General features: G+C 42.3%; 1 protein-coding gene across 1 annotated transcript in view; it reads right to left on the bottom strand.

Moving 5' to 3' along the window:
• Positions 1-2,113: 2,113 nt before the first annotated feature.
• The window catches only part of LOC144502125 (long-chain-fatty-acid--CoA ligase ACSBG2-like), a 69,577-nt gene continuing 58,616 nt past the window's right edge, over positions 2,114-13,074 (bottom strand). The window contains 3 exon segments of the mRNA XM_078226079.1: positions 2,114-2,513; positions 7,066-7,312; positions 11,327-11,466. Of these exon segments, the coding sequence (XP_078082205.1) occupies positions 2,437-2,513; positions 7,066-7,312; positions 11,327-11,466 (464 nt within the window). The 3' untranslated portion in view covers positions 2,114-2,436.

Below are 13,074 nucleotides of genomic sequence, written 5' to 3'. Positions count from 1 at the left end.
ACTGCGTTGCTAATGTTGCAATCCACTGTCTCTTTTCCTTTATGGTGGTGTTCCAGATCTTATTTTAAAACTTCATAACTTCCCATCAGTGAACTGTGCCTGTTATTTTGAAAAAAGTGGCTTGACGCTTTTAGAGACACAGAAGTGAAACTCCGGCTCATCCTCCATTAATGATATAAGGTGATGTACTGTAGCAGGATGAGAAAATGTAGTTATATAGGGTAATTTTTGAACAGTACTTTAGGAGACTTGGCAACCAACAAAGGAAACAAATCTAATTTTATGAACATAAGTTTTTTTTTGCCTGTTAATTTTCCCTTCCCATGTGACGATTAGTGGGCATAATGGACCAATTTAGGGTAAAACATACTTGTACTTCATGAAGGGTAATAACCAGCAAGCTTGTGATTTTTCTCGTCCAGATTACTGGTGGGGCAACAGTGAATATATGTGATGTGCAGAAAAGGTGCCAACAGAGAGACTCCTTCCACAGACGATCACTTGGCAACACCAGCTGCTATCTAACCTAGACTGCCTGAACTGGTAACTGCAACCAGTGATAATGGAAAAATATGAGGTTATGAAAAGGTATGAGGCATGGAATAATAATCTGAAGAAACATATTAAAAATGAACCATCCAAAGAAATATTCATGTAAAGGTCAGAAAGAGAACATCTGGGGTCAAACTGGCTTCTCAAAAAAGCAGTTAGAAGAAAAGAGAACACAGAAGTACAACATTTTAGCTAGATTGATCTGTGGTACACCAGGACTACCTAACCCAGCTTGTTAAGAAATAGGAGCAGGAGTAGACAATTCAGTCTGCTCTGCCATTCAATACAATCGTGGCTGATCTCATTTTCACATTCCTGCCCACTCCTCATAATTCTTCCATCACGTTACTAATTAAAAACCTATCTCCTCAAATTTCTTTAGTGTCCCAGCATCCACTACACTCTGGGGTAGAGAATTCCACCAATTCACGACCCTTTGAGTGAAGTCATTCCTCCTCATTTGTTTTAAATCTGCCACCCCTTAACCTAAAACTCTGGCCTCTCACTCTAGAATGTCCAACAAAGGGAAACGTCCACTCTACGTCTACCTTGTCGATCCCCTTTAGCATCTTGTGTATCTCAATTAGATCTCCTCTCATTCTTCTAAACTCCAGCGAGTATAGACCAAACTGCTCAATCTCTCTTCATAACACAAGTCCTTCATCGCTGGAATCAACCTAATGAACGTTCTCTGAAACGCATTTACACACTTCCTCAAGTAAGGGGACCAAAACTGTATGCAAGTATGCCAGATGCGGTCTCACCAGTGCTCTGTACAGCTGCAACAACACTTTATATATTCAATTTATTTCATGAGCAGCGAATGCAAAAGTTCAATTTACCTTCCTTACTACTTGCTGCACCTGCATTCTAACTTTCTGCACTTAATGTCCAAGAACCCCAGATCCATCTGCACCAAAGTATTTTGAAGTTTCTCTCCATTTAGATAATAATAGGAGCAGGAGTAGATGATATGGCCCATTGAGTCTGCTCCATTATTCAATGTCTGATCTCGGGCTTCAACTCCATTTTCCCACCTCCCTTGATTCCATGCGAGACCAAAAATCTATCCAAGTCTTAAATGTAGGAATTCCAAAGATTCATAACCTTTGAAGTAATTTCTCTTCATCTTGATCCTAAATGATCGGCCCCTTACCCTGAGACTGTGCCTCTATGTTTGAGATTCAACAACCAGTAGAAACAATCTCTTAGCATCCACCCTTATCAAGCCCCCTCAGAATTCTGTAGCTTTCAACAAGATGGCCTCTCATTCGCTTAAGCTCCAGCGAATAAGTCCAATTTACTCGATCTTTCCATTATAAGACAACGCCTCATCTGCAAGTATAAATTGTCGCATTGATTGAACCCAAGGTTTGGATTTCAATTCCAAACAACTCTATAAATCAATACTTTGGATATCTGTGGTGGCCTGGGCACACTCAAATATCAGCCAAAGAATATCTACTTATCTTAACTCTTGTAGATTGTTTAGTAGTAGTTTAAATTAAGGATTAAGGAAAATTAGTTTAGGCAACAAAAAGGAACAGAACCACACTTAGTACTTAAAATGCAATGTTTGCACTGTTTAGATTATTCAATTTTAGCAGGCTTGCAGTACAAACAGCAAGCAGGAAGAAACCAATTCAATTTTAGCCATGTAAAAATATACATAATAATTACAATTGAGTGTTCCTGCTATTAACACACATTGTTCAAATCATCTCACTGCAATATTCATGTACTCAAATAAATCACAATTCATTTTAAAATAGAAAGCTTTGTCCGAATTGAGCATTGGACAATTACAATTAGAATCTGCCAATCTTTAATATTAAAAAAAACATTGGGATGATTTTATACTCTCTAACCATCCATGGAAAGATGTCAATTCAAATAAAGAGCTTCAATTACATCTTTATACATTTTCAACACAACGCCTCTTCTCAGTTTCATTGTTGGACCTGTAAATACAACATAAATTTCAAAATTTGAAATATTAAAGAATGCAAAATTAATCTCAAATTTAAAGCAAGTTCAATGTCTGGACAGTGACACGGACAGCTCTCACCTATTTAGTAACAATTGGGGGTTGGTTAGGGTATAGGGCTGCCACAACCCAATTGCTAGAGAATACAAATACAGGATCAGCTCCTTAATTTGCAAGTGTTTTAAATCAGTAAACTCGGGCTCACTGCAGATGCATCTATTATTGTTAAGATCAGTAGCTTTTTTATTTACTGAAAGAATTAAACCACAAGATTCCAGAATTTGAAACAAAATATTTTTTACTACAAGAACCAAACACTAAAATATTATCTTAGATAACATAAGTTAAACATGAATTAACAGGCAAATTGTAGTCAAATATAAAGTTAAATTACCCCGTTAAATGGCAGATATAACTAAGATGCATCTTACAAATTTGTTCAGCAGTCTACTCAGCATTTATGTTATAAACACACAGCCCAACTCAAGGTCCACGGGTACAGTTTTCACCAAAAATGGCGCACATTTATAGAACCTCCTCAACTCCGTCTGGATGGTATAGCCCTGTAAGAAGTCTCACAACACCAGGTTAAAGTCCAACAGGTTTATTTGGTAGCAAATACCATAAGCTTTCGGAGCACTGCTCCTTTGTCAGATGGAGTGGAAATGTGCTCTCAAACAGTGCACAGAGACAAAATCAAGTTACAGAATACTGATTAGAATGCGATTCGCATTCTAATTCTAATCGCATTCTAATAATAGGATTCGCATTCTAATCAGTATTCTGCAACTTGATTCTGTCTGTTTGCACTGTTTGAGAGCACATTTCCACTCCATCTGACGAAGGAGCAGTGCTCCGAAAGCTTATGGTATTTGCTACCAAATAAACCTGTTGGACTTTAACCTGGTGTTGTGAGACTTCTTACTGTGTTCACCCCAGTCCAACGCCGGCATCTCCACATCATGGTATAGCTCTGCCAATGTTAACTTTGGTAAGAAGTCTCACAACACCAGGTTAAAGTCCAACAGGTTTATTTGGTAACACAAGCATTTGGAGTGTCACTCCTCCTTTGGGGTGAGTGAGGAGTTGTGTTCACAAACAGGGCATATATAGACACAAACTCAGTTTACAAAGTAATGGTTGGGATGAGAATCTTTACAGGTAATCAAGTCTTAAAGGTATAGACAATGAGAGTGGAGAGAGGGTTAAGCACAGGTTAAAGAGGTTTCTCGAGGGAGATTGTAACACTGGTTAAGAGGAAGAGAGAGTTGTATGAAATGTACAGGCAGCAAGGAACAAATCAGATGCTCGAGGAGTATAAAAAGTGCAAGAAGCTACTTAAGAGGGAAATCAGGAGGGCTAAAAGAAGACATGAGGTTGCTTTGGCAGACAGAGTGAAGGAAAGTCCAAACAGCTTCTATAGGTATGTTAGGAGCAAAAGGATAGTGAGGGATAAAATTGGTCCTCTTGAAGACCAGAGTGGTAGACTGTGTATGGAACCAAAAGAGATGGGGGAGATACTAAATGGTTTTTTTGCATCCGTATTTACTGAGGAAACGGACATGGAGTCTATGGAAATAGGGCAAACAGGTAGGGAGGTCATGGAACCTTTACAGATTAAAGGGGAGGAGGTGCTCGCTGCCTTGAGGCAAATCAGAGTGGATAAATCCCCAGGACCGGACAGGGTATTCCCACGGACCTTGAGGGAAGCTAGTGTTGAACTTGCCCTGGCAGACATATTTAAAATGTTAGTATTTACGGGGGAGGTGCCAGATGATTGGAGGGTGGCTCATGTTGTTCCGTTGTTTAAAAAAGGTTCCAAAAGAAATCCGGGAAATTATAGGCCAGTAAGTTTGACGTCGGTGGTGGGCAAGTTATTGGAAGGTGTGATAAGGGATAGGATCTACAAATATTTGGATAGACAGGGACTTTTTAGGGAGAGTCAACATGGCTTTGTGCATGGTAGGTCATGTTTGACCAATCTATTAGAGTTTTTCGAGGAGGTTACCAGGAAAGTGGATGAAGGGAAGGCGGTGGATGTTGTCTACCTGGATTTCAGCAAGGCCTTTGACAAGGTCCCTCATGGGAGGTTAGTTACGAAGGTTCAGTTGCTAGGTATACATGGGGAGGTAGTAAATTGGATTAGACACTGGCTCAATGGAAGAAGCCAGAGAGTGGTTGTGGAGGATTGCTTCTCTGAGTGGAGGCCTGTGACTAGTGGTGTGCTGCAGGGATCGGTGTTGGGTCCATTGTCGTTTGTCATCTATATCAATGATCTGGATGATGATGTGGTCAATTGGATCAGCAAGTTTGCTGATGATACAAAGATTGGAGGTGTAGTGGACAGTGAGGAAGGTTTTCAAAGCTTGCAGAGGGATTTGGACCAACTAGAAAAATGGGCTGAAAAATGGCAAATGGAATTTAGCGTAGACAAGTGTGAGATATTGCACTTTGGAAGGACAAACCAAAGTAGAACGTACAGGGTAAATGGTAGGACTCTGAAGAGTGCAGTTGAACAGAGGGATCTGGGAATACAGGTACAGAATTCCCTAAAAGTGACGTCACAGGTGGATAGGGTCGGTAAAGAGTGCCTTTGGTACATTGGCCTTTATAAATCGGAGTATCGAGTATAAAAGTTGGAGTGTTATGGTAAGGTTATATAAGGCATTGGTGAGGCCAAATTTGCAGTATTGTGTACAGTTTTGGTCACCTAGTTACAGGAAGGATGTAAATAAGGTTGAAAGAGTGCAGAGAAGGTTCACAAGGATGTTGCCGGGACTTGAGAAGCTGAGTTACAGAGAGAGATTGAATAGGTTGGGACTTTATTCCCTGGAGCGTAGAAGATTGAGGGGAGATTTGATAGAGGTGTATAAGATTTTGATGGGTATAGATAGAGTGAATGCAAGCAGGCTTTTTCCGCTGAGGCTAGGGGAGAAAAAGACCAGAGGGCATGGGTTAAGGGTGAAAGGAGAAAAGTTTAAAGGGAATATTAGGGGGGGCTTCTTCACGCAGAGAGTGGGGGGAGTGTGGAATGAGCTGCCGGATAAAGTGGTAAATGCGGGGTCACTTTTAACATTTAAGAAAAACTTGGACGGGTTCATGGATGAGAGGGGTGTGGAGGGATATGGTCCAAGTACAGATCAGTGGGACGAGGCAAAAAATGGTTCGGCACAGACAAGAAGGGCCAAAAGGCCTGTTTCTGAGCTGTAATTTTCTATGGTTCTAGGTGTGCATTGTCTCCAGCCAGGACAGTGAGATTTTGCCTGGGTTTGGAGACAATACACACCTCTCCACTCATTGTCTGTACCTTTAAGATTTGATTACCTGTAAAGACTCCCATTCTAACCATTATCTTGTAAATTGAGTTTGTGTCTATATATGCCCTGTTTGTGAACACAACTCCTCACTCACCCGAAGAAGGAGTGACACTCCGAAAGCTTGTGCTGCCAAATAAACCTGTTGGACTTTAACCTGGTGTTGTGAGACTTCTTACTGTGCTTACCCCAGTTAACTTTAACAGATGCAGCAACTGTGCATGGTGGCACAGTGGTTAGCACTGCTGCCTCACACCATCATAGATTGCATTACAAGAATTACAACCAAGACTGCACTCTCTGAAAGGGTGGTGAACCGTGATTTTCAAAAAGAGAAGTGGATTTATACTTGAAAAGGAAAAACTGCAGTGCTCTATGGAGAGACCACGAGTGGGACAAATTGAATACCACTTGCAAAGAGCTGGGATGAATGGCCTCCTGTGCTGTATGATTAGCACAACTGAAGCTGGCATTTGAGCAATTTAGAAAAGCATCAAGTGTTTATACAGGAAAAGAGCAGAAAAATACACCAAAACTAGACAGGCTCAGTGGCCTCCTGCATTCAAATTTCAGTTAACTTATAAGATGCTGAAAAATGTATGGAATGGCATGGTTTGTAGTTTATCAGCATTTTTCAAGAAAGTTCTCTACCTTACTACTGAAAGCAATTGAGAATATCAAAGGGAATTTAAGTTTAATCCCTGCATGTGGCTGTGGGGAGGGTTGAGAGAAAAGGTGAGGAACGGGAAGAGGTCAGTTCTGACGCATAGAGAATCACTCCCTCACCCAGTCTCAAAAATGAGTTTAATCAGATCTTTACTCACAACTGACTTTGAAGGGTGTAGTTGCAAAATTCATAGCATCATGCACCATAGTATGCCTTTCACTGGTGAAGCAACAATTTCACAGAAAAACATTTTCCTTCCAAGTCACATATTGGTCTACTTTTATCATCACTGGGTGAAAACCCAGGAATTCCCCACCCAAACCAGTATGGGTTTACCATTAATGACCAGTGTTTAACAAAGCAAGTTTTCGACCACATTCTCGGGGTAGCAAGGGTGGAACAATACTTGTAGCCCTTGCCCCCGTCTGATGAACAAAAAAAAATCTAATCACTCCTCACAATTGTGGCTGTTCCAAAGAAAACAACTGCTTGTTTTACTTTTATGTTTATATCGATAATGAGTGAAAATTCAGCAATCTTCTTACCCAATTCTCCTCCAATGATTGAGAAGTCCTTTTCCAAAATGATCCACTTCTGAATTTTCTGAGCATTTGAAATGGCGTTTTTATTGACTTTGTTGATTCCTTCCTGGATGGCTTTGTTAAACATAGGATCTTGATCCCTGAGAATTTCAGACACACGCTTTGCCGGGCACCCAAGTTTACGGCAAAATGTAATAGATGGTGGAGCCAATTCATCTAGTGGGTGTCCTGTTACTTCATCCATGTAACACTGGGAAAAGTAGGAAGATAAAAAAGACAAGGTGATAATGGCTATGAAAATTACTGTTTACTATTTTCTTAAAAACAAATTGAGAAATACAAGATTCACCACCATTCAGATATAGTTCAACCTTATTTACATGATGGATGATAAGTATTTTGGTAGGCACTTCCAATGGCTCATATCTATCCTGTGACTATCTCAGCCAGAGAGGCCAAGAAGTCCAAATTAATCCCCAGTCTGCTAAATTATTAAACTGAGCACACTACAGGGTTTAGAAACACACACTAATCTACCTTCATCTGACTTTACCTGGCAGTAATATAAATGGCCACAACCCAGATACACCTTCTGATTTCCAGAAGCATTCCAGATTTGTCTCCCAAGTTTGAAGAGGTGGATGTGGAAAGTTTCTTTATAGCCTTTGAAAAATTGGCAACTCAAGCCATCACAATTTTAGACTTTCGTGAGACAAGGTCAGCTGGTTGGAAAAGCTGGCAGAATTCCTCCGGGTGCTCCGATTTCCTCCCACGGTCCAAAGATGTGCGAGTTAGATGGATTGGCCGTGCTAAATTGACTCTGGTGTCAGAGGGATTAGCAGGGTAAATACGTTGGGTTACAGGAATAGGACCTAGGTGGGATTGTGGTTAGTACAGACCCGATGGGCCGAATTGCCGCCTCCTGTTCTGTAGGGATTCTTATGATCCACACAGACAGTCACCCAAGGCTAGAATCGAACCCGGATCCTTGGAATTGTGCTAACCATTGTGTCACCGTGCCACCCTTGTGGGCTGTAGTGTTTCAAACAATATGGGGCAGATTAGGAACTAAATGAGGGGATCAATAGCCCTGAAGTTCAACCGCACTTCTGACAGGCGCAAGGGAAGTTCAAGTGCAGCTAGCCCAGGATCAACCACTAAGACTTCAAAGGATTAGGTTCAAAATCTAAATCCACCTGAACGCAGCAGTTCAATTTCCTAGGCAACTGTGCTAAAATGATGGAGGAGAACCCATCACCTCACAGAGGTGTATCATCTCACTTACCACTTCCTTTAAGAACCTAGGATGAAATCCATCAAAAATTGAGGACTTGTCAGCTTTATTTCTAATATGTTTCTCAGTGCCCTTTTCCTGGTGATTGTAATTATTTTAAATTCCTGCCTCCCTTTCACCTCCTGGTTCACAATTACTTTTAGGATGTTCTCCCAAGATCACTAGGATAACAAACCAAGCCTGGTCTCCAGCTTGAATTATTTTCATAACTTGCAACCGCTACCTTTAGGCACCAGCTGCCCCTGGTAGAATCTCAGTTTCCAGACTAAGTACAGCAGGGACCATTGGTTCAGATTCAACACTTTAAGAAACTCATCTCTCAGCCATACATCATTCCACAATTTATGAAACACAACTTCACTCAGGCGATGTCAATTGGGCTGCATGACCCTGATGTCAAAGCATAATAAGATTGGGCGGAATCTTGTGCTGATTCCCTGGGCAGGAAGCAAGGCCAAAGAGGAACTGATTTGAGCAGGAGGCCAAAAGTCAGATTCCTGATGGAGGATGAACATTTATGATTTAACCATAGAATAGAACCACAGAATCTATTCCATAGTTAAATCATAAATTATTTTATGATTCAGTTCAGGAAAATTTGAAAGCGTACCAAGCTTCCTGACAGCAAGCATTGGGAAGTACATTTGCACGCATCTGCATGTTATTGCATGCTCATTGAAAGGCGAGCTCACCAGAATTAAGTTCCCCTTTCCAATGGTGTTAACAGCGAGTGAGAAATACGTGCCTTCAGATTTATCAATAGATATATGTGGCTTGCAGCAGGCAACGTATTCAACTTGCTGAAGTTGAAATGAGTATCCATTTTTTTCCTGTTTGGGGACAGTTGCTGAACAAAGCAATGATCAGGTGGCAGTCAAGGAACATGGGACAGGGAAGCGGGCTGAAGTATGAGGGATATTTGGGGCAAGGACAGAGCAAAGGAAGGAGAGAATACAAGTGGGAGGGAGGAAAGGGCCTTGCATGTTTGGTGTGGGGTTCCTGTGAATGGGTGGAGGGAGGGGTGTTTCTCCGCAGGGGGGTTGACCTCGAAACTCTGCCTCAGGGCTGGACTGCCCATGCTTCTTCTTAATCATAGTATTCATAATCAGGCTTGTCCTTAATCGCAAATTATAAATAGGCTTGTACTTTGATCTGAAGACTTGAGCTGACTTTTTTTCCACAGTGAGTCTTCATCAACTGCTCTTGCTGGAATAGCATGCCTGCACTGCAGGTAGCTTTCATCCCTGGAAGAGGCTGGCACCATTTCCCATGCCACCCTGGCAGTGACTGAAATATCAGGGTGCCAGTGGCCAGGGCAAGGTTGACATAGCCAAGATGGTGGCCTGAAAGGGGGTGAGGGGTCCTGAAGAGACCTCATATCAGAGTGTCTTTCTTGTGCAGGGGGGTTGGTGAGGCCTCTGGCTGAGGGCGGCGGGGGGGAGGGAGAAGGGAGAGGAGAAGGGTCAGATTACCCTCATACCTGCGTGGTGCGGCAGGGGATGAAAGGGGGGGTGACCTATCCTTTCAGTGGTTGCTTGGGGGGGGATTGGAAAGAGGATGCTCCTCTGTGCAAGGGATTGGGGTGCTCCCCTTGTCAGTGGGGGGATAGCCATGTCCGCCATGATGGTATGGAAAGACGATGCCCCTCTGTGCAAGGGATTGAGATGCTCCCCTTGTCAGTGGTGGGGTAGCCATGTCCACTGTGATGGTGATGGGTGGTGTGGAAAGAGGATGCCCCTCTGTGCGAGGGTTTGAGTTGCTCCTCTTGTTGGGGGGGGGGGGGGTAGCCATGTCCATTCACTTTCATCACAAGGGGATTTGAGTACGGCAGTAAAACATGTCTCGTTGCAGTTATATAGGAGTAACCTTTCTGGTTCTACCCACCACAGGAATCGTCGTGGGTGGAACGGAAAATTTGATTGGAGCATTTAAAGGCTCATTTACCTGAGGTGGGAACTTCCAGTCTCGGGTGAGCGGGAACATAAAATCATAAAATCCTGCCTATAACCTTGGTGACACCTTACCTAGAGTATTGTGCACAGTTCTGGTCCCCTTATCCAAGAAAGGGTACATTTGCCATCGAGAGTGCCACAGAGGTTGACCATATTGATCACTGGGATGGCAGGAATGTCCTATGAGGCTAGATTGAAGAGTCTGGGTCTGTATTCCGCAGAATTTTGAAGAATGAGGGGTGACCTCATTGAAACTTATTAAATTCTTACAGGGCATAACAAGGTGGGTGTAGATAAGATGTTTCCCCTGGCTAGTGAGTCGAAAATTAGGGTACATAATCTCAGGAAAAGGCATAGGCCATTTAGGACTGAAATGAGGAGGAATTTCTTCACTCCGAGATGGTGAAGCTTTAGAACTCTCTACGCAGAAGGTTTTGGCAGCTCAACCATTGAGCATGTTCAAGATTGAAATCGATGGATTTCTGGGGACTAATGACATCAAGGAATATGGAGACAGTGCAGGGAAATCGCATTGAGGTAGATGAGCAGTCATAATCTAGGCCAAATGGCCTACCCGTGTTTGTATATTCCTAAATCAGCCATGATCTTACTGAACAACAATGCAGACTCAATGGGCCAAATGGCCTAATCCTGCTCCTATTTTTTATGTTCTTGAGGTTGTAATCAAGCAGTCCAAGCAGTTTACTTGTGAGGTCCAAATCAAAAGGCCAAAAGTCAAAGATTTTAGCCTCATAAGAATAACATTCATGCCTATCTGCCTTTATTAGACAATTATTTTTGCCAAATCTTGCAGATAGAACAAAAAGAGTGATGCGCTTTGATATTATTGTGTAGAAATTATTGCTTTAACATCCATCATGTAATAACTTAGAAAATGGAAAAGCCCATGTTCTGGTACCCCCATGAAAGAACCATGAGTAAAGCATGAGTAATGCCAATATTGATATCCAATATTCAAGGGCAAAGAGTATGTTAGAATCTGCATAATTACACTTACCTTCAGAGTGAGAAGTATGGAGAGAAACTTCCTTTTATCACCAATAAGCATAGCATTGCTAATGAGTGGAAGTGTGGACTTAACGGCATCCTCAATGGGGACTGGAGCTATGTTCTCTGCACCAGCTGTGATTATCAACTCTGGAATAATAGAAAATCACAGATACAGTAAATCCTCATTTTAAGTTGTGGTCGAGTTCATGGAATTCGAGATTTTAAGTGAAATAACTTTATACGAGCCATGGATTCCCATAGGAGTCAATGTTAAAGCAAAGTTAAAGGTGTCAGACATTGCTTCGCTCAGTAAAAAACAATTTACAAGTTGGAATACTGTACCATACTTGTGCAGCACTGTGCATTCCGACCTGAAATAAATCACTAAATATAAAATAAATCCTGTATAAATTCAAATTGGATAACATCCACTCACCTCAAAACCTTCTAAAATATCAGATTTCTTTGCAGCAACAGGCAAATTACCAGCACTTACTAGGCACTTCCGGCTCGTGTTTTGAAAGTTAAATTATTTGTTCTAAAACTCATCTAGTTCACTAATGCCCTTTAGGGAGGAAAATCTGCCAACTTTACCTGGTCTGGCCAACATGTGACTCCAGAACCATAGCGAAGTGGTAGATTCTTAAATGCCCTCTGAAATGGTCCAGCAAGCCATTCAGTTCAAGGGCAATTAGGGATGGGCCACAAATGCTGACCCAGCCAGCGACGGCCCCATCTCAAGAATGAATCAAGCCAAAACCTCCAGCAGTGAGCGTGATGGTATTGCACGCAGTGCGGGAAATCAATGCAGAAGAGTGCAAGTTCAGTCCTTAACTCCGGTGAATTTAGAATCATAGCATACTACATATAGACATAAAGTAGAGGCCATAAATGTTGCTCCATAGTTTTCTTAGCACATTAACAGTAGTACTGCCACCATCAGCAGTTTCCAGGCAATGAGGTACATGACATTTTTAAAATTCATTTGTGGGACATGGGTGTCGCTGACTGGCCAACATTTATTGCCCACCTCTAGTCACCCTTGAATTGAGTGGCTTGCTAGGCCATTTCAGAGGGCAATTGAGAGCCAACCACATTGCTATAGCTCTGGAGTCACATGTAGGCCAGACCAGGTAAGAACGGCAGATTTCCTTCCCTACAGGACATTAGTGAACCAGATGGGTTTTTACAACAATCGACAATGGTTTCATGGTCATTAGTAGATTCTTGCTTCCAGATTTTTTTTTTAAACTGAATTCAAATTCCACCATCTGCCGTGCAGGATTTGAACCTGGGTCCTCTCGGACTGGCTGAGTTTCTGGTTTAATAGTCTAGCAATAATACCACTAGGCCATCGCCTCCCCTGTAGGGATGCATGGTAGGGTAGCATTAGAATCATAGAATCCTACAGTACAGAAGGAAGCCATTCGAACCATCAAGTCTGCACCAACCACAGTCCCAACCAGGTCCTATCCTCATAACCCCATACATTTACCCTAGCTAGTTCCCCTGACATTAAGGGGCAATTTAGCATCGCCAATCCACCTGACCCGCACATCTTTGGATTGTGGGAGGAAACCGGAGCATTAGGAGGAAATCCACACAGCACAGGAAGAACGTGCAAACTCCACACAGTGACCCAAGCTTGTAGTTGAACCCAGGTCCCTGGCGCTGTGAGGCAGCAGTGCTAACCATTGTGTCACCATGCTGGGTGTATGTATGCGGGGGGAATTTACCTATCCTAAGATACATGGA

This window comes from Mustelus asterias, chromosome 1, assembly GCF_964213995.1.
Source record: "Mustelus asterias chromosome 1, sMusAst1.hap1.1, whole genome shotgun sequence".
Classification (NCBI taxonomy): Eukaryota; Metazoa; Chordata; class Chondrichthyes; order Carcharhiniformes; family Triakidae; genus Mustelus; species Mustelus asterias.
This window is presented reverse-complemented; position numbering and strand designations above follow the sequence as displayed.